Source organism: Stegostoma tigrinum, chromosome 20 (assembly GCF_030684315.1).
Source record: "Stegostoma tigrinum isolate sSteTig4 chromosome 20, sSteTig4.hap1, whole genome shotgun sequence".
In the NCBI taxonomy this organism is placed as follows: Eukaryota; Metazoa; Chordata; class Chondrichthyes; order Orectolobiformes; family Stegostomatidae; genus Stegostoma; species Stegostoma tigrinum.
Genome location: NC_081373.1, coordinates 16842558 through 16865232, shown reverse-complemented (window position 1 = coordinate 16865232; position 22675 = coordinate 16842558). Strand labels below are relative to the sequence as shown.

The 22675-nt window shown below is 42.4% G+C and overlaps 1 protein-coding gene across 1 annotated transcript in view; it reads right to left on the bottom strand.

The window, feature by feature from the left end:
- rrp12 (ribosomal RNA processing 12 homolog) overlaps nucleotides 1–22675 on the bottom strand; it is a 61205-nt gene that overhangs the window by 2654 nt on the left and 35876 nt on the right. The window contains exons 21-31 of the mRNA XM_048551339.2: nucleotides 21422–21580; nucleotides 21225–21305; nucleotides 16684–16789; nucleotides 16342–16449; nucleotides 15774–15931; nucleotides 13651–13742; nucleotides 8679–8834; nucleotides 7137–7303; nucleotides 2872–2979; nucleotides 2331–2380; nucleotides 1912–1987 (exon numbers count right to left, since the gene is read on the bottom strand). Coding sequence (XP_048407296.1) covers nucleotides 1912–1987; nucleotides 2331–2380; nucleotides 2872–2979; nucleotides 7137–7303; nucleotides 8679–8834; nucleotides 13651–13742; nucleotides 15774–15931; nucleotides 16342–16449; nucleotides 16684–16789; nucleotides 21225–21305; nucleotides 21422–21580 — 1261 coding nt within the window. The remainder of the gene's footprint in view (nucleotides 1–1911; nucleotides 1988–2330; nucleotides 2381–2871; nucleotides 2980–7136; nucleotides 7304–8678; nucleotides 8835–13650; nucleotides 13743–15773; nucleotides 15932–16341; nucleotides 16450–16683; nucleotides 16790–21224; nucleotides 21306–21421; nucleotides 21581–22675) is intronic.

Below are 22675 nucleotides of genomic sequence, written 5' to 3'. Positions count from 1 at the left end.
GGGTACAACCAAATTTCCGATTCAGTATGCAGATGTACCCTCTAGCGAAGGTGCAAAACTTGACCTACTCTTGGGAAATAAGACTGGGCAGGTGACTGAGGTGTCACTGGGGGAGCACTTTGGGCCAGTGATCATAATTCTATCATTTTAAAGTAGTGACAGAAAAGGATAGACTGGATTTAAATATTAAAGTTCTAAATTGGACGAAGGCCAATTTTGACAGTATTAGGCAAGAACTGTCAGAAGTTGATTGGGGGCAGATGTTTGCAGATGAAGGGACGGCTGGAAAATGGGAAGTCTTCAAAAACTAGGTAATGAGAGTCCAGACACTCTGTTTCTGTTAGGGTGAATGGCTAGGCTGGTAGGAGCAGGGAATGCTAGATGACTAGAGAAATTAAGATTTTGGTCAAGAATAAGGAGGAAGCACATGTCAGGTATAGATAGGCAGCAAGGAATCAAATGAGTCCCGGGAAGCACATAAGGGCAGTAGGAATATACTCAACTGGGAAATCATGAGGGCAAAAGGGAAACATGTGATAACTCTTGCAAATAGGATTAAGGAGAATCCAAAGAGATTGTACAAATACATTAGGAACAAAAGACTAACTAGGGAGAAGATAGGGCCCGTATAGATCAGCACTGCCACCTATAGGTGGAACTGCAGGAGATCGGGGAGACACTATAAATGAGTATGTTGCAACAGTGTGGAGAAGGAAATGGAAGATGGAGAATGTGGGGAAATAAACAGCAACATCTTAAAAATGTCCACATTACAGAGGAGGTGGTGCTGAATGTCTTAAAATGCATACAGGTGAATAAATCCCCAGGTCCCAATCAGGTGTAACCTAGAACTCTGTGCGAAACTAAGGGAGTAATTGCTGTGCGCCATGCTGAAGTATCTGTATCATCGCTTGGTACAGGTAAGGCACCGGAAGACTGGAGGTTGGCTAACACGGTACCACTATTTAAGAAAGGTGGTAAGGAAAAGCCAGGGAACTAAAGACCAGTTAGCCTGACTTCGGTGGTGGGCAAGTTGTTGGAGGGAATCCTGAGGGACAAGATTTACAGTGTCATAGAGCAATACAGCACAGCCAGATCCCACTGCCAGTTTGAACTTTTGCAATGGGTGGCACGGTGGCTCAGTGGTTAGCACTCCTGCCTCACAGCGCCAGAAATCCGGATTCAATTCCATCTTCGGGAGACTGTGTGGAGTTTGCACAATTTCCCCCTTATCTGCAGGGGTTTCCTTCCAGTTCAAAGATGTGCAAGCTAGGTGGATTGACCATGTTAAGTTGCCCATTGTGTTTAGGTATGTGTAGGTCAGGTGGGTTACAGGGGATTGAGTCAGGGTGGGAAGCTCTGAGGGTCAGTGTGGACTTGTTGGGTCGAAGGGCCTGCTTCCACACTGTAGGGATTGTATGATTCACCACTCCACACACAGCCCACCAGCTCTAACAGACCTTTTCGACCCACCCACAAACTATTCCCTTTGAGATCAAAGATACTTCCACACTGTAAAAGGCAGTACATCCTTTACTTAACTAACATGATTTAACACAATAATAAAGCATGGAGAAGTATTTGCATTTTACTCTAGTTAAATAATACCAAAAAGTGAAAGGTATCTCCTTGTGGTTGGATAGGAATTTCGCATAGGAAGTAAAGTACTCAGTTGACATGATCCACGAAGGACTAACATGTACCTCCCTCCTGACCTGAAGACATTTTTTTAAAAATTGAGCTGGAGACTGACTCATCTTTTCTATGATCCTCCATGTTATTAAATGACAGAATAGCCTTAAAATGTCCTAGGGTGACACCAGCATAATTGAGCAAGAGCTGAGGGGGAGTGTGGACTGAATACCCCACACTGAGACATGGAAAGGGGTACAGAAAAAAAATTACACCTACCTTTATACGATGAATCTGTCTGCATCTCTTCATCGTCATCATCAGCAGTTTTAAACTTTCGTTTCTGTGCAGCTTTCTAGATGGACAAAATTTTATTTTAAAAATCACTGACACTGGAATACAGAGTCAAATAAACCAAAATACAGAGGACAGACTGGGCAGGACGGAGGCTGGAGTTTTAAGAGATTGAGGTGGAGGAACAGAGGTTGGTGCACTGGGGTGGGACAGCCAGAAGCTAGCAGTTGCAAGGTTAAACCGCGGTGGATCGGGGAAAAGCTAGCTATGGTAGGAGGAATAGTGACAGGCTACATGAGGAGGTGTAGAGGTATTAATGAAAATCAGGGCTGCACTAGGGCAGGGTTTGATGATTAACTGCTAGTCTCACTGTCATTGGGAAATAAATTAGGGCAAACACTCACAGTTTTCACACCGACTTCCTCCAAGACTTCATTTGCTTCATCTTCAGAATCTGTTAACAGAGGAATTTCCAAACAAGAGCATCAAGTTAACTTAAAAGAAAGCAACTCAGTGGAAGACAATAGGGCATACACCATCACTCTAAGTGACAGTCAACCCATCTCAATGGAGACTCCTTGCCATTGAGAAACAATGCAGTTCTGTTCAACAGCACAAGAACACTCCAGAACAGAAGATCCCATGTAGCAACCTCTTCCCTGTCCCCAAATAGAATATAAGCAACTGAATATGCAGAAAAAACTTCCTGCTGCACGTGACATGTCTCAACGCCTTCAAGTGACACTGAAAAATCTTCACTGGAATTTGTTTGCAAAATTAGCAATGTACAGAATAACAAACTGACAGGAAGGTATGTTTCGAGCCACCCTGGGTAGAGGTAAAGTTGACACAACTGGGGAGATCTCTGGTTGAAGTGATCAGAGGAGGAGGGCATCTTCACACTGGACTCCACGCAGAAACAGCAAAGATGCCCAGAACATTCACCTTTAAGTTGTTCATCCTTTGCCCCTTGACCGATTACCAATCGGCCATCTGACATCACTGGGAAATCGTGTTTAATGCTTGCTTTCTTCTTCATCTCTGGCTTAGTGGCTGCAAAAAAAATAGTAATGATTGAATGAGGTAGAAGGAAAACTATCATTGCCAATTATGTTAGTAGGCAATTTATTTGCCCAATCATACTGCAAGATACTGGTAAATACATTTTCTCTTCTTTATTCATTCATGGGACAACAGTATTGCTGATCAGACAACATTTATGGTCCATCCCTGATTGCTGGTAGAGAAGTTTAGAATCAACCACATTGCTGGGGGTCTGGAGTCATATGTAGGCCAGACCAGGCAGGGATGGCAGCTTCCTTCTCTAAAGGACATAAGTGAACCAGATGTGTTTTTCTGACAATCGACAATGGGATCATGGTCATCATTAGATTCTTAGTTCCAGATACTTGATTGAATTCAAATTCCACATCTGCCATGAGATAATGGGAACTGCAGATGCTGGAGAATCCGAGATAACAAAGTGTGGAGCTGGATGAGCACATCAGGCCAAGCAGCATCTTAGGAGCACAAAAGCTGACGTTTCAGACTTGTCTAGGCCTGAAACGTTAGCTTTTGGGCTCCTAAGATGCTGCTTGGCCTGCTGTGTTCATCCAGCTCCACACTTTGTTACCCACCATCTGCCATGGTGGGATTCAAACCTAGGTCCCCAGAACATTATCTGGGTCTCTGGATTAATAGTCCAGCATTCACACCACTAGGCCATTGCATCTCCTTGTACAAGGCATGAAACTGCGTTGCAAATATCACTGCTGAGATTGATTCAGTAACTGCAGCTTTCATCACCTCAAGGACTTTATAGGCAATGGGAGGCACGGTGGCTCAGTGGTTAGCACTGCAGCCTCACAGCGCCAGGGATCTGGGCTCAATTCCAGCATTGGGCGACTGTCTGTGTGGAGTTTGCACATTCTCCCCGTGTCTGTGTGGGTTTCCTCCCACAGTCCAAAGATGTGCAGGATGGGTGGATTGGCCATGCTAAATTGCCCAGTGTTCAGGGGTGAGTGGGTTATGGGGGAAGGGTCTCGGTGGGATGCTCCAAGGGGCGGTGTGGACTTGCTGGGCTGAAGGGCCTGTTTCCACACTGCAGGGAATCTATAAAATGTCAGTACTTGTGTAATAAATCACATTATATTTAGTATGTGTAGAAATTAGTGGATACTGTCAATAGATGTCATGCTGCGCTGAGTCACCATTTTCCCATGGAATTAAAGGGAATGTAGCAGCATGGATACAAATGTGGTTGAGTGACTGGAAACAAAGTAAATATCAGCAGATGCTTTTCAGACTAGGCAAAGGTATAAAATGTAGCTGCCCGTGACAGTAGAATCCTGTCCATTGCTTCCCTTGATCTGTATTAACAGCCTTGGGTACTTGGGGTACGATTTCCAAATTTACAGCTGACATGATATTTGGAAGTACTGTGATCTGTGATGTGCACACAGGCAGACTTCAAGTGGGCAAAGCAACCTGGAGGATTGGATGAACATGTGAAATTTAATTCATTGTATGAAGTTACACATTTTGGTAGGGAGTATGAGAAAAGATCAAATAAAGGGTACAATTCTAAAGAGGGTTCAGGAGCAGTGGCGAGTATATGTACACAAATTGCTGAAGGTAATAGGAGGTTAGAGAGTAACTAATAAGTCCAATAAGATGCAGTACATTGTAAACATATAGAGAGTACACAAGTTAAGGAGGTTATGATGAACTTCTATGAAACACTTATTTAGCCTCAACAGAATATTGCGTTCATACTGGGGCACCAAATCTAATGAAGCAAGTGAAGGCATTAAAGAGATTGCATACATTCTTTCTTTTTTTTGAAAATTTCTCCAAAGTTTATAAGCTTCGGTTACATGGATAGATTGGAGAAACTGGGATTACTTTCCTTATGGTAGTGAAAGTTGAAAGTAAATTTCATAGAGGTGTTCAAAATTATCAGGATCCAGGCAGAGAGGACAATATGGAGAAACTGCTCCCATTGGTAAAAGTGGAGAGAACGTCAAGTCAAGATGAACATTAAAAAAAAAATGACCTGAAAGTTGTTTTTTCTTTTCTGTAGACAGTTTCACTAGTATCAGGAATGGGCTTCCTCAGCATACAGTACAGGCAAGGTGTGGGAGTGGAACGAGCTGATATGCATTTACAGAGAACCAGTATAGACATGATGGGCTGCATGACTTCCTCAGATAACCATTCTAAGAATCTTGTGACGGATCTGGGAGTGGGAACAAGGTCAAGAAGGAATTTAATTGCGTAGGAGACCAAAAATCAACTTACTGACAGTGGGATTAAACTAAACCATTACTTACAGGGACATTTGCAAGTCAGTTGAGTTTCCAGACAGGAAGCATTGCAAAGTTTTTTTGTGTTCATTTGTACATTCTGTATGCTTAATAAAAGGCAATATGGCTAGAATGAACTTCTCCTTGCCAACTAAACTGTTTGCAAGTGAGAAAAATGTATTTTCAAATTTCAAGCTGCATACAAGTGCTGTGCAGCAGTGAGGCCAGATGATTTGCTGGTTTTTGAGTGAGTCACTGCTGTTTTATTCCTAGTGGTGAGGTTGAGGTGATGTTGTTCAATGATGCAATGATACAGATCAAGTAGAATCTTGATCAAGTAGAATCCCACTGTGGACACACAACAGGGAGACTGACTGAGGATGGAAGAGAGGGAGACTGGGGCAGAGACTGGCTGAGGGAGGCAAGAAACATGGGGTCAGGAGGCTGGTCGGGGAGGGAACAATCCTGGGAAGGGGAGAAAATTTGAGGAAAGAAGGGAGGGAGAAACGACAGGATGGGGAGGGTGGCCAAGGGAAGGAACAGTACAGGGCAGGGAGGCAGACAGGGACAGAAGGCGAGGATGCAGGTACAAAGGAGAGAGGGTAGGTCCTTGGATATTAAATGTTGTGGCCCTGTGGAGAGAGGAATTTCTGGGCACTGATGTGCAGATGTTCTAAAGGACAGGTTCAATGATGTCTATGGTGAGGTCCTGCAGGTTGATCTGATGGTATTAGGAAGCAGAGCATACCGTGATCTTAAAAGAGGAAATGAATTGTGTTAGGATTAATGGTAAGTGTGTTTTCCCCAGAATGGGGGATTTAAAGACTAGGGGTCAAATTTTTAAGGTGGGAGGAGAGAGACTGAAAAAAAGACATGAGGGGCAGGTTTGTTTTTTAAACAGTGATTCGTATGCAGAATGAACTTCATAAGGAAGTGCGGATGTGGGCACAGTTGCAACGTTTAAAAGACACTTCGGTAAATCCATGAATAGGAAAGGTTTGGACGGATATGGGCAAGGAGCAAGCAGGTGAAACTGGTTTAGTTTGGAATTATGGTTGGACCAAAGAGTCTGTTACCACGCTGTATGACTCTAAGAAACCTCACACATCGGCACTGGCACCAGGCCCTCAACTCTCAACGGCAGTCAAGGCACCGTCTTCGAATGCAGACTTGTCCTTTGCTCCGGCACTTACTGTATTAAAACCTTCCCAGTGCTCCTTCTCCACTTCGCCATTTACTGCCTCCACAAGAAACACACAAATAGCAGATGTCAACCATTTGTCCCTTTCAGCCTGACCTGCCATTCTACAAAATTACTTGTGTCGCGAATTCCACATTCAAATATACCTCTGATCATCTTTGATTCCCTTAACAAAAGTTTATCAACTCCATCTTAAATAAGGAAACCGATACTGCACAACATTCAAACTTCGATGCCCTGTATAACAAGAAGCATAACATCCTTACAGGTCTGTTCCTCTCATCACAAAGATACATCTTATTATTTTTCTTAATCACTTGCTGTGCTCTGCACATTAATTTTTAGTGACTTGGGGACTACAACACCCAGGTCACTTCAAACTTTGAAATCTGTTCTGTGTGTTTAAGTAACAGTGCTTTTTCATTCTTCCTGTTAAAGTGAACTTTACATTTTTGGACACTGTACTGCATCTGCCAGATTTTTGCTCACTCACACCGATCTGCATGCAAACACATGTCTTCTTCACAACATACTTCATCTATTTTTGTATAATTTCCCCCATCCCTTCCAGGACTCTGAAGGAATGCAGACATAAGATGGTGAAATGGGACAGCACAGGTGAGCATGAGCAGTAGCAATAGCCAATTTCACTTACAGCAGACTTCAGGGGCCAAATGGCATTTTCCTACAACTTGTATCCTTACCCAACACCCTCTGTGCCACTTTCTGATCCAGAAAATTGAGGGGTTCGTCAGCTTCCCCTTCCTTCAGCCAGGCAGAATTCTTCTGGGAAATTTGTTTCTTTGTCACTTTCTCCGTTTTCTCATTAACCTCTTCATCAGAATCAGTCTCAGCCAGAATCTCTTCAATACTGAAAAAAAATCATACTGACAAACTGAGCTTCACAGTTATAAACCACTCAAGTTAGACTAGAAAAGACCAACACTCCACGTAATTAGATTCTGAGCAAATCAGGTTAGTATGTCGAGGTCTGACATGGAGAGGATGTCTCCACGAGTAGGAGAGACCAAGACCCAAGGACACAGCCTCAGAGTGAAGGGTCATTCCTTTAGAAATGAGATGAAGACAAATTTCTTCAGCCAGAGCATGGTGAATCTGTGGAACTCACTGCTGCAAAAAGCTGCGGAGACCAAGTCATTCAGTGTATTTAAGACAGAGATAGACAGGTTTTTGAAGAGATTGGGGATCAAAGGGTTACAGGGATAAGGCAGCAGACGGGTTGAGAAATGTATTAGTTGCAAACAAATAGTACAGCAGGCTCAAAGGGCTGATGGCCTCACTCTGTTCGTATATCTTATGGTCTCACATCACTGCAGCAACTGCGTCAGCTATGTTGGTGACAATCGCATTTCAAGAGTTAGAAGGTCGTAGGTCCAAGCCATACTTGAGAAAGGAGGACAAAAATCTAAGGTGATACAAAGGGAGCACTGGCCTGTCAAAGGGTCAATTACAAGGTGATGCTGCATGCTGGAACTATCCACATTTGAAATAGATGGTAAACAGAAGCCTTTGGCTCACTTGATGATAAATTATCTACTAGTTGTATATTAAAGAAGAGGAAGGGTATCTGAAAGAGTTCCACAGTCTAAGGGAGAGATGATAACATACTCCAACTCAAAACCGAATTATTTCACTATTCCAAAGTAAAAACATGGTGCATGTGTATACACAAGTGCGTGTGGCCACTTCTGGAGCTATTCTCAGTTCTAACATGATACCTTTTGACCGCATTAGTGAATTCTTGGTATTTAACCTCTCAAACATTAAAAAAAAACTTATAGATTGTAGGAGTTTAGTCTATGGAAATTAGCAGCTACTGTGGCTAGGCCTGAAGAGTCTTTAATTAGCTGTATAATACTTTGAGATGCCCTTGGGTTGTAAAAAGAGCCAAAGAGAGTTTGTTACAGCATATAAAAAGACCCTTCAGGTCACTGCATCCTCAATGGTCATCAAGCATGAATCTATCCATTGTCATCCCTTTTTACTTGTCCTTGTAATCTGTGCTGTTTCAAGTGATCATCCAAATACTCCTTAAGCATCTTGATGGCTCCTGCATCCATCACCCTTTTAGGCAGAGTTCCACTGTGGTATAATAGCATTAACAGAAGTGCTACAAAAATATAAATCTTTCTTTTACAAGCCCATGTGATGAAAAATACAGAGGCATTGATCATCACTACCCTGAAGAGTATCAAAAGTCATTTCTAGATTATTTTACTCCTCACCTGTCCCCATTCTGTTTTGGAGTTTCATCTTCGCTCGCTGAGGCACCTGCTGCTCGTTTCAGAGCTCGTTGCCTCTTATTCCGGCCCTCTGCTTTACGAATGTTGACAAGCACTCGATGGTACTCCTCTGGAGCCATACTGTCAATCATCTCAAATCTGAAGTGTTGGTAAGAGGGATGTGGGTCAGAAGCACGCCAAGAGTGAACAACAAGCACAACAAATACACAATCTTGATGTAGATTCAAAACAGAGAGCTAAGCGAATGAACAAATAATTTGTAATGCGCAGCACCTAGTTCAGTATTTAACCAATAGCTGCAGGGAGCTCAGTTTCCACTCCAAGTTTCAATTTCACAACAGCCTAACAAATTGGCTTACTGAGAACTCTTCATAATTGGCTCTGGGTTAGCTAATCAAACAATACTACAATACTGACAACTATCCAACAAAATAGAACAGGTAAATCCAAAAAGAGGTAAATCCAATCAGCATAGCCTCCTTCTAACCATAAAAAAAGTTACAGCACAGAAAGACGCCATTCAGCCACTATGTCTGCACAAGTTGACTAAATTTGGTACCTATTCTTAATCTCAATTTCCAGCATCTGGTCTGCAGCCTTGCTGTTAGAGCACTTCTGGTGCTGATCCAAGTTCCTTTTAAATGAGTTGAGGGTTTCTGCCTCAATCACTAAATTCAGCAGTAAAGTTTAGACACCCACAACCCTCTGTGTGAAAGCAGCCCTCAAATCCTTCTGTTAATCACCTTAAATCTGTTCCCACTAATTACCAACCCCTCTGCCACAAGGAACAGATCCTTCCAACCACTCCATCCAAGCCCTTCATTATTTTGTACACTTCAATTAAATCATCAGTTAGTGCCTTCTGATTCATGGAAAACAGCCTTAACCTCTCCTCATACCTACAATTTTCAAGACCTGGCAACATTCTTGTAAATCTCCTCTGAATCCTCACTCTATCAATTATGTTCTTCCTGTAATGTCGTGACTAGAACTGTACATAAAACAGCAGTGATAATCTAACGGTGATTTGTACAGTTCCAGCATTACATCCCTGCTCTTGCATTCAATGCCTCATCCAATGAAGGAAAGCATCCATGAGACTTCTTTGCCACTTTATCTGTGTCTTGTCACCGTCAGTGAACAATCATTCCAAAGTCTTTCACTTTCTCTCTCCTCTCATTACCCTCCCATTTACTGCATATTCCCTTAAGTTTGTTTGCCCTCACCAAATGCACGTGCTCGCACATTTCCAGACTGAATTCCATTTGCCATCTTCTGCCCACTCAATCAAACAGCTGTTTCAGTGGAAAACAACTCTTCAATTTCAAAATCCCAGTCAATTTTTGTTACCTGCAAATTTCCTAATCATGCCCTCCACCTTTAAGTATGAATCACAAATATATACCACAAACAGCAAGGGACCAAAACAGTGTAGAATACAACTGGAAAACACTTCCCACTCACAAAAACAGCTGTCAGCCATTACCATTTGATTTCTGTCAGTGAACCCATTTTCAATACAAGTTGTTACTTTCCCTTATATTCCATGGACTTTTCTGACCAGTCTGCCACATTGTCAAAGGCTTTTCTAAGAATCTTTTAGATGTTTTCTGCACTACAAATAATCCTCTTTGCTAATTTCTCAAAAAAAATGAAGCTAGTTAAACTTGATACTGCCTTAATAAAATCGTGTGGATTTATCCATGATTAATCCATGCTTTCAGAAAATTACTCCTTTCCCTCAGTATTGATTACAGCAATTTGTCACTGCCACGGTCAGACTCACCAGCCTAAAATTATTCAGCCTATCCTTTGCACCTTTTCTGAAAGACAGCCAAACCGCTGGTATCTTCTATGTATTGACGAAGGATTGGAAAACGATCAGAGTTCGTGTTATTCCCGTTCTAGCTTCTTTGAATAGTTTAAAATATAATTCATTTGGCCCTAGTGATTTCCCCACTTTCCATGTCAGTCCCTGCAGCATTTCCTTCATTTTGCTGTTTTTATTTTATCCTCTATTTCACACAGTTCCTCTTTAACTATAATGTCTGCATAATCTCTTTCCTCTGTGAAGACAGAGGAAAAGTATTTATTAAGTACATTTCCCAATCATCTGCATCCATGCACAAATTACCACGTTCATCTCCTGATAGGCCTTCCCATTCCTTAGTCATCCTCTTATTCATGTACTCAAAACTTCTTTGGATTATCCTTAATTTTATCAGCCAATGTTTTCATTTTTTTTTTTCTTTCCCAGTTTACACTTTCACTTATACCCTGTACTTTCCAAACTCCTCTAAGTTTTCTAAAGGAATACTTTTTTCAAGATTGTAAGCAGTTCTATTCTCCTGCTTTATCTTACCCTGTAATGAGGTGGCCCTTGACTTGGCAGTACCATTCTTTTTCTTTGTGGGGTCATGCTTACACTGTGACTGCAGAATCCCACTTTTAAACTCTTTCAACTGATTTTGCCACAGACTTGCCTTCAAGTAGCTGTAATTCGTCCAGTTTTGCCAAATCAGCTTTGTAAAATTTACCTTCTCCAAATGTAGATTATTCCTGTTCTATCTTCATCCTTTTCCACAATGATGCTGAATCACCTGTAGTTCCATCACCATTTTCAAAATGATTACTTATTACTATTTCATCCATCTGCCCAGCTTCCAAAGACTAAACCTAGAATTGCACTCTGGGCTTATTATATATTGGCTAAAATAGTTCTCTTGAATGCAACTCAATAATTTTGTGCTTTATGTTCATCATCATTCAATCATTACAGTGTGGAAACAGGCCCTTCAGCCCAACAAGATCACACTGACCCTTAGAGTATCCCACCCTGACCCATCCCTCTATAATCACCGTAAGTTATACATCCCTCAATACTACGGGCAATTTGGCATGGTCAATCCACCTAGCCTGCACATCTTTGGACTGTGGGAGGAAACCGGAGCACCCGGAGAAAACCCATGCAGACACGGGGAGAATGTGCAAGTTCCGCACAGACATTCCCCCAAGGGTAGAATCAAACCCGGTTCCTGACACTATGAGGCAGCAGTGCCAATCAATGTTCTTACACACTGTTTGTATCCCTGCTGATATTTAGTTAGGAGAGTGTCCAACTATTACTACCCTATTGCTTTTCATTTAGAAGCTTGCCATCATATTTGCTCCTCAAACACTTGCCCATTATTTCAGGGTTGCCTATTACTGCTTCTGCACTTTTCTCATTTCTAACCTCAACACATATGGCTTTATTTGATGCTGCATTTAGTGCATCATTCCTTCTCAAAGCTGTAATCATTTCACTACTAATGCCACACCCAGCCCTTTGTAGTCATTATATTTATCAACAATCAACATCTTTTCTCCCAGAGCATTCTACTCCCCACTACGCTGACAATTAAACCCCACCTCCCAAATACAGCATAAATGCTGCCACTTCCAGGCTTCACTTCAGCTCTGGTGAAGAGTCATCTAGGCTCAAAATGTTGGTTTGCTCTCTCCACATAGATGCTACCAGACCACCTGTGATCTCCAACATTTGTTCTTTTCAATATATTCATATACCTGGTCAATGGTATTCAGCGATGTTCACATAACTGAATGTCAAAAGATGATGATTAGATTCTCTTGTCAAGATGGTAACTATCTGGCAGCTTACAGGAAAGACATCACTTGCCACTAGTCAACCCAAGCCTGATGAGTAATCATCAGCAAAATCATCCCACTTCCGACCTTATGAGGAAGAAAAGGTCATTGCTGAAGCAGCAGAAAACAATTTATCCAAGGACACTACCCTGAGGAATTCCCACAGAGATGTTCTGAGATGGAGATGATTAATCTCCAACAACATCAAGCATCTTCCTTTGTGCTAGGTCTGACTCTTGAGCAGCAGACAGTTTTCCCTGATTCGCAGTGACTCCAGTTTTGCCAGGACTCCACTTGGTCCAATGCTGCTTTGATATCAAGGACAGCACTCTCACCTCCTCGATGGGAGTTTAGCCCAGTTCAAGTTTTGACCATGGTTGTAAAGCAGCTTGGAGCATTGGTGGAACCAAAGTGAATTGGTGAGCTAAGGAAGTGCTGCTTGATAGCACTTTGTTGGTACTTTCCATAGTTTCCTGATAATTGAGAAATTGACAGGGCAATAATTGACTGGACTGGATTCGCCTTGCATTTTTTTGTATATGACACAGTTGTGCTGTTTTCCATATCACTGGGTAGGTACTAGTACCGTAGCTGTGCTGGAACAGCTTGATTGAGGCATTGCTAATTCTGGAGCACAAGTCCTCAAATAAAGTGAGAACAGTGGGCCTGAACATGGCTAACAAGGGAAATTAAGGCTAGTATTAGATCAAAGGAAGGGGCATAAAAATCAACAAAATAAAAAGCAGCTGACATACAGACTCAGAGCAGTTTAGATTTCAGTAAAGGTCAAAGGGATTAATTGGGAATGGGACTGGAGTTGGGGGAACACAATATGCGAAACATACCAAAAGGACCTTTGACATGTGTTAAGAGAAAAAGAATAGCAAAGACAAATGCAGGTCCCTTGCAGAAACAAACGGGAAATTATAATGAGAAAAGTGATGGCAGATCAATTAAATACATATTTCGGTTCTGGCTTCACATAGTAGGACACAGATAGTGTCCCAAAAATTTTGTTAGATTGCAGGGAGTAGAAGAAACTGAAAGCGGTATTACAAGGGAAATGGTGTTGGGAAATTGATAGGATTAAAGATCAATAAAACATCAGAGCTCAATAATCTCTCTCCCAAAGAACATAAGTCAATACAGCCCTAAAAACAGCAGATGCATTGATAGTCATCTTTCAAATTCTGCAGACTCTAATAGTTCAAATGGACTGGAGGGCAGCAAATGTAACCCCAATTTGAAACTACATTCAGCTCTGCCTGCAGCAAAAATGTTCCTGTAATTACGTCTCTGCACTTACCCAAACTTGCGTATGAATTTTGTGAAGATGTTTTTCAATTTTACACGGAAATGTCGCCTCATATCATCCCGCAAATTGCCAATACTCTCCATCTGCCAATACAAAAACAATATGAGTAAAGGCTTTTACACACAATGAGTAGTCAGGGTCTGGAATTCCCTGCCTGGCAGCATAAAGGAGGCAGGCATAATTGGTGCATTTAGAAGACAGCTAGACAGTTAATTTGAGAAAGAAGAACATGATGGCTTAAGGGGAGACGGCAGGAGAATAGAACTGGATGAACTGTTCATTTGGATAGGCAGTACAAACAATGTGCTGAAGGGGCTTTCTGTGCAAATAAAATTCCAACGAAAGAAACAGAATTCAGTAGAAATGGATGAGAGAAAAGTGGAGTGGAAGGATGAGAGGGAGGCAGAGAAGAGAAGAAAAAGAGGTGTAGGCCATTTGGCCCTTAAGCCTTCACCAACTAAATTCAACGTTTGCTCCAGCTCATCATAATCCTCAATTCCCCGATGTTTCAAAAATCTACAAAATCAAAAATCTATATGCCTCTAGGACTGACACTTGTGGTACTTCAAGTTACATCTTTTCAACCTGGAAAGAACCCATTAATCCCAACTATCTTCTGTGTTGACTAATCCTCAGTTCCTGCCAACACATTAACCTTGATACCAGGAGCACGTCTCTTGCAATAACGTTTTATGTGGCACCTTACCAAACGCCTTCTGAAAACCCAAATATACCACATATCTCTATCAAATCTGCTTGTTATAGCTTCATCCTGGCAAATTTGTCAAACATAGTTTCTCTTTCACAAAACCACATTGACTCTGTTTGTTTGTTTTAAGATTTTCTAAATAGTCTGCTATTTCTTCCCGAATAATGGACTCTAGCATTTCCCAATGACAGATGTTCGGTTAACTGGCCTATATAGTTAACTTTTGCCTGCCTCTCTCCTATCTTGCACAGGGATGTCACATTTGCAGTCTTCCAGTCTGCTGGAAAACTCCAGAATCAAGTTGAGCTCTGGATTATTTCACCCAATACCTCCATAAACTGTGCACAGCCACTTCCTTGATAACACAGATGCCGGCCGTCAGGTCCAAGGGACTTGTCTGTCTTTTGTCGCATTAGTTTTATCAACTACATTTTTTCCTCATGATGAAGACTTTAAAAAATCTTTCCTCCCATTAGACCTTGCTTCTTTATTGTCTTTGGGATATTTATGGTGTTCCCCCATATGAACACCAATGCAAAATACTGGTTTAATTATCTGCAATTTCCCTATTCCCCATTATTGACTCCACCAGTTGCATCTTTCAAGAGTCCCCCACTCACTTTCAACTACTTTCTTTTTATGTACTCGTAGAAGCTGTTGCTGTTTGCTTTTATATTTCTTGCAAATTTACTTTCATAATCAATTTAATGCTTTTTTATACCTTTTAATCATCTGTTGCTTGTTCATAAAAAATACCAAATGTCTGATCTACAACTAGTTTGCACAACTTTGTATATCTTTATTTTTCAAATGAATACTCTCCTTGACAGCCTTTATTCACCACAAGTGGTCACTGTTTCACTCATCCTTTTTCACTAGATTAATTTTTTTCAGTGTTTTCTGAAATAGGTGCTTAAATGTCTGCCACTGACCATCCACTGACTATCTCCATGATTTGTTTTCTCAGCAGCTTAAAGAACTGTCTCTTTATGGCTCTGTATTTGCTCCGCAAAAGTTGGGACCAGGGCTGCTCTCCCTTAAGCCATATTTGAAATTCTATGTTGTGATTGTTAACCCCATCAAGGATCCTTATATACAAGACTCTTATAAATCCATCCTCATCACACATTACTAGATCTAAATTAGCCTGTTCTGGGTAGGTTCTATAAAGCACTGCTCTAAAAAAGCAATCCCAGGTGCCCTCAGCCAATACACCTCCATGTTACTCTTGAGCATCTAGTTTGACTGGGAGAGTGGGGCAAGGGCAGCTAGAGATGCAGGATGAGGAAGGATAAGAATAGTTTCTTTCATCTGCAATCACTAGTCATTGGAATACCAACATCACACAGCTAGGAATTGCCAGGGCACTGCAAGTGTGATTACAGCTTTGACTAGTGTTACTCACCAGGAGCTGCAGCTGCTGAGCCAGAACCTTCGTATCCATGATGAACAGAATAACTTTGATAAAGCTCAGAGCTGATTTGATAACATCACGTGTTTTGGACTGCAACAGGAGGCAGATGTTTTGAAGCAGCTGTTCAATGGTGGATGTGTCCATTTGATCTGAGGGCAAGAGGGAGAAAATCAGAATCATTTGTCCCTGTGGGTGCAAGCTCCAACAGATCTTGCTGATGGCCACTTCCTTTGGCTCTTTTCCATCTCCCCAAGAAGTGTCCTACACAGTGGTATCTACCCAATTATCTCAATCCAACATTCCCTGCTGTTCCAAGAAAGATTGGTTCAACAAGCCACACAAATGAACATTTCACACTGCTTCCAAGACTAATCATGTTTCAAGTAGCATGATGCACAAGACAGATCCACTGACTGGACCATTCCAACATAGAAACTTACACAGTTAAGCAGGAACGTAATGGTCTCACATTTTTACAATGACTGACAAACTTCATTCACTGATACCCAAGAACAGGAGGGAAGGATTCAGCTAAGTATTTACATTTCTCATTCCGTACCTTTGAATTCATACACAAGCCGAGTGAGTGCAAGAACGGTGCAGCTGATCATTGTAACGGATCCAGTTAAACCAGCATACACTAATGCCAGGTACTGGCCAACAGCCTCTACAAAATAAACACAGCTTATTAGGAATTTTACACTCACATGTTTCTCTTTCTTTTGGTCCCTCAAGGAGACTGGCAAGGTACATCAGTATGCTTGGAGAATGTTCCACAATACCATGACCCCAACTGGCCCATAGTCCAGCGTATACTGCACATCTAATTAACATAAATTTAAGAACCAAGGCAGAAATGGTTTACTACTAGGGATGGATGAGATCAAGGATACAAACTCACCTCTTGAGTCTTCATAGAACCTCAAAAAGGCCCGTCCAAACTCAACTAATAAGGTGTAGCCATTTCTACGAGCTCCAATAGAGACTTCTTTCATGGAGATTATAACCTTCAGATTAAAAGGTTTACTGAATTAATTCCATGACATGTCAGCAATCAACATCATGAAATAATCCATACAGCGGTGCATTGGGCCAGTCTTAATATTAGTGCATTCCTGCAATTCAACTGGGGTTCTTATATTATGACATGGAACTGTCTCAGCTCAAGCAAATGGGTTTTTCTCTCTGATTCAGTGAGTTCTACTTTAGCCACACTAAAAACTTACATCAAATCTATACTGCAGAAACATGCCAGTAGGCCCAATCAGTATGGGCTGGAATTCATGCATCACTCGAATCTCTTTCCATCCTTCCTTGTTGAAAATGAATATGACCCTTCATTCCTTTGTACCTTCTCATCTTCCCTTAAAAGTATTTATTTAAGTGACATTAACATTTTCTTGTGATAATGAGGACCATATTGTCAGCACTCATTTGTCAATATATATCTACTTTATCAAAGCCTTACATCATTTTTCTATACATTTCTCTTTCAAGGGAAAGAGAGAGGCATTTTTGTTCTTAAAATTATTTGCATCCCAGCCAGTATCCCTACTACTTTGATAATTAAAAAGATTAGATTGTGCGCAACAGCTCAAAATGTGAGCTAACTAACACTTGATACAAGTTTAGCAGAACTTGTTTGTTTTCAGAAATAAACCAACGGGCTTGGTTTACTTTCAATGGTCTTGCCATTTCCAATGATTTGTGACTCCTGATCCCTTTGTTGCCGTGTATTCTTATCACCCCACACCTATTTGGTGTCAGACAGAAACTTAGAAATTGAATTTTCATTTCCAAAGTTTAAATTATTAGTTGTGAATTGCAATGATTGTGTCACTGATTCCTGTACGGCTTCACTTTCTGCCTACTGCCACGTGAAACAATCAATCTTTATCCTCCTTAATAAAGTGTGAAGCTGGATGAACACAGCAGGCCCAGCAGCATCTCAGGAGCACAAAAGCTGACGTTTCGGGCCTAGACCCTTCATCAGAGAGGGGGATGGGGAGAGGGAACTGGAATAAATAGGGAGAGAGGGGGAGGCGGACCGAAGATGGAGAGAGGAGAAGACAAGTGGAGAGGAGAGTACAGGCGGGGAGGGGATAGGTCAGTCCGGGGAGGACGGACAGGTCAAGGAGGTGGGATGAGGTTAGTAGATGGGAAATGGAGGTGCGGCTTGAGGTGGGAGGAGGGGATAGGTGAGAGGAAGAACAGGTTTGGGGGGTGGGGATGAGTTGGGCTGGTTTTGGGATGCAGTGGGGGGAAGGGGAGATTTTGAAGCTTGTGAAGTCCACATTGGTACCATTGGGCTGCAGGGTTCCCAAGCGGAATATGAGTTGCTGTTCCTGCAACCTTTGGGTGGCATCCTTGTGGCACCGCAGGAGGCCCATGATGGACATGTCGTCTAAGGAATGGGAGGGGGAGTTAAAATGGTTCGTGACTGGGAAGTGCAGTTGTTTATTGCGAACCGAGCGGAGGTGTTCTGCAAAGCAGTCCCCAAGCCTCCGCTTTGTTTCCCCAATGTAGAGGTAGCCACAATGGGGACAGTGGATACAGTATACCACATTGGCGGATGTGCAGGTGAACCTCTGCTTAAAATGGAAAGTCATCTTGGGGCCTGGGATAGGGGTGAGGGAGGTGGTGTGGAGGTAAGTGTAGCACTTCCTGCGGTTGCAGAAGGTGCCGGGTGTGGTGGGGTTGGAGGGCAGTGTGGAGCGGACAAGGGAGTCACGGAGAGAGCGGTCTCTCCAGAAGGCAGACAAGGGTGGGGATGGAAAAATGTCTTGGGTGGTGGGGTCAGATTGTAGATGGCGGAAGTGTCGGAGGATGATGCGTTTTGTCCGGAGGTTGGTGGGGTGGTATGTGAGGACGAGGGGGATTCTCTTAGGGCGGTTGTTCCGGGAGCGGGGTGTGAGGGATGTGTTGCGGGAAATGCAGGAGACAAGGTCAAGGGCTTTCTCAACCACTGCGGGGAGAAGTTGCGGTCCTTGAAGAACGCGGACACCAGGGATGTGTGGGAGTGGAATGCCTTATCCTGGGAGCAGATGCGGCGGAGGTGAAAGATTTGGGAATACAGGATGGAATTTTTGCAGGAGGGTGGGTGGGAGGAGGTGTATTCTAGGTAGCTGTGGGAGTCGGTGGGCTTGAAATAGACATCAGTTTCTAGCTGGTTGCCTGAGATGGAGACTGAGGTGTCCAGGAAGGTGAGGGATGTGTTGGAGATGGCCCAGGTGAACTTGAGGTTGGGGTGGAAGGTGTTGGTGAAATGAATGAACTGTTTGAGCTCCTCTTGGAGGCAAGAGGCGGCACCGAAACAGTCAATGTAGCGGAGGAAGAGGTGGGGTTTGGGGCCTGTGTATGTGCAGAAGAGGGACTGTTCCACGTAACCTACAAAGAGGCAGGCATAGCTTGGGCCCATGCAGATACCCATGGCCACCCCGTTTGTCTGTAGGAAGTGGGAGGAATCGAAAAAGAGAAGTTGTTGAGGGTGAGGACGAGTTTGGGTAGGCGGATGAGGGTGTCGGTGGAGGGGGACTGGTCGGGCCTGAGGGAGAGGAAGAAGTGGAGGGCCTTGAGGCCATCTGTATCAGGGATACAGGTGTATAGGGACTGGATGTCCATGGTGAAAAAGAGGTGTTGGGGGCCACGGAATTGGAAGTTCTGGAGGAGGTGGAGGGCGTGGGTGGTGTCACGGATGTAGGTGGGGAGTTCCTGGACTAAGGGGGAGAAATTGGAGTCCAGATAGGTGGATATGAGTTCGGTGGGGCAGGAGTGGGCGGAGACATCCCCTTCCCCTTCTCTGAAGAAGGGTCTAGGCCCAAAACGTCAGCTTTTGTGCTCCTGAGATGCTGCTTGGCCTGCTGTGTTCATCCAGCTTCACACTTTGTTATCTTGGATTCTCCAGCATCTGCAGTTCCCATTATCTCTGATCACAATCTTTATCCTCCTCGCTCTTTGGGTTCTGCAACTAGCTAAATGATAATATTGTTCTTTGTCTCCTGACTCCACCGTTAATCATTAAGCTATTGTACACATTTTATCAAAGAAAATTCAGGTAAATTGTATTTACCATACAATCCATGTCTACTGTGTCACCTGTTTGAAGAATTTAATGAGGTCGATCAAGCAATATTTTTCCATCTGATATTTATGCTCACTATTTATCACATTATTTTCCATTTCTCAATTTTCTATTTTCTACTTTTGTAGGGAGTCCTTTAGCTTTCCAAAGATGGGCTCTCTCTTTTCCAAAACACAGGTAAAACATGGGCTATTAACCAGTGCTCTGCACTACCTCTTTAACAAACTATTAAATACATACAAGAGTACCTCTGCCATCTCCTCCTTTAAAGAGTTTTACTTCTTAATTACAACTGCTTTGTTCACTCATTATATTTTCATGGGATATAGGCATTGCTTGGCCACATTTAGTATCCATTCCAAATTGTTCCTGGGAAGGTGGGTTATGGTGCCTTCTTAAATTGCTGCAGTCCAGATGGTCAATATATACCTTCTGAATTCTCTGTTAGATTTCTTGCTTTAGAAAATACCTAGTATATTCAACATGCTCTGAGTGTAATTACATACTTTTTGAGTACGTGGGGCTTGAACCTGGCCCTTCTGGCCTACAGGTAAGGACACTATCACTGTGCCACAAAAGGCCTTTGTTAACTGTTTATTCAGGGCAGCTCATAGTAAATTTCCCATAACAGCAAACATTCTTAGTGTCTGCTCTAACAAAACAAACTTTCACAATGTTAAGGACTTCTATTAGATCACCTTTGGCTTTCTCTTTTCAACAAAAAAGGAGACCAAGGCTGTTTATACATTTCCAGTGCATAATAACCTTAAAGTTCTAGCATAGTGGTTGCTAGTCTTAAAGTTCGCAACAGAGGCAGCACCAAGTACAACCTACAACTATAGTTCGTTTCTTATGATTTTGGTTCCAGGGTGGGTTGGGGGGGGGGGGGGGGGGGGGGGGATCTTAATATTGACAACAGGTGAGTCTCTGCTCCTCATAATACATCTCATGGGATTTTCTCAGACTGTACTTCCCAAAATGCAGCTCATGAGCCCAGGGCATTCATGAGCTGCTGGGGGAGCAAAGGCTGCCATGAGGCTCCAACAAGGCTTTGAGGTCTCTTTAAATTCCAACATTTTTTTTATTGGTGAGAGTGACAGACCTGCTCCCTGCCTCAAGAAGAAATGATTTTCAAAATCTCTAAAGATGAAAGCCCTGGCCTCTCAGCAAAGTCGTGGCTATTTTCATGCCTCAAAAGTGGGTCACAATTGGAAAATGTTTGGGATGCAACACACTCCAGCCTTGTGAACTGGGAAATGCTTCAACTTAAAACACAACACCCTGCAACAAGACAGCAGTCCCACAGCATATCAGCAGACAGCGAGATGGAAAATAAATTTGACTAATCGATTGTGTCCTACCTCAGGAAGCAATGCAACAATGAATTGCTGATGTTCCACTGACAGCTGTTTGACAATATGAATCAGACACTTCAATCTTGGCTGGATGGAGAGACAGAGAAGAAATCTGGAGTGAATCACCGCAAAAACTAGGCTCCACATTGTCTCAATAGACCATTTACATAGACCGGAAGACTGCTCCTTTCAATGGCACACACCCTTTTTGCAGGAGAGGCTGCAGTCTTCAGAGATCCCAGCAGTGTTTCTTTCATCTCCTCCAAATGTTTATGAACAAAATTCCTGCACGCTTCCTTCTCCCCACCACACATTTCCTCAAGGATCCGATAGGCCTTCTTCTGGATATGATGATCTTTGTTCTGACATAGAAAGAGGAAAACGGCATAGATGGATCATTCAGTATGGGCAGGAACAGAAAGAGGTCATTCTGTCCCTCAAGTTTTCACCACTAAATTACATCATGGTTGATAGGTAACTTAATGCATTCTACCAGGCTTAGCTCCACACTTAAAAAATCTTACCAAATCAAGTTCTGGATTTTAAGTCATTTCCCCAAATTCTTAAATACTGAATTTTCAACTGGTCTCAGCCATAACAACTATTTAAGGGAGTAAGTTCCAGATTTCCAAATCCTTTCAAGTAAAGGGTTACTTCCTGACATCAACATTGAATGCTCCAGCTCTAAATTTAAGATTATGCCAACAGAAAACAGTGTGGATGCTGAAAATCTGAAAAATCTCAGCATGTTTGTTGGCATCTGTAGAGAGAAAGAATTGAGTTGATGACCCTTCATCAGAACTAGTTTTGAAATGTTAACTATATCTCTATTAACTATGACGCTGTCAGACAAATAAAGTGATTAGTACACCTCAATGTGGTCCAATGCAGGTTAAGGTGAAAGGGGTTTGAGGATAGGCGGGTTAATGGTATGGTGTCGACTTGAATGTGACCATGTAATTTTGAAATTACACATTCTATTCTATCTTTAATATTTATATTAATAATTGAATCAGGACTTACTTTCAAGCCATTCTGTCTTTATTCATGCATTTCAATTTTAAATTTCCATGTTCATATTCACAATGGAAATAGTCTGTGAAAATGAGTCACCTGTTTTTAAATATGTTTAAGGTAGAGATTGAGCTATTTCTGATTACCAGTGTGTACAGCATTATGGGGACAGGGTGGTTAAAAGGCACTGAAGTGCTCAATCAGCTATGATTGTATTGATCAGCCTCAACGAGCTGAACAACCCCATCCTATGCCTATACTGTCACTTTTCAGCAAGATTTTGCTGACTCAATGCTCCAAAGTAACTGTATTTCTGTAGGATTCAAAAAGACTGACCCCACCTACCCAGAAACTCCTCTTTGGCATTAAGAAAAGATCTCAGTCACACCGAAAATTTTCTCTACTGCTCTTAGACTAAGAGTCCTCTCCAGCACTGGAAAGAC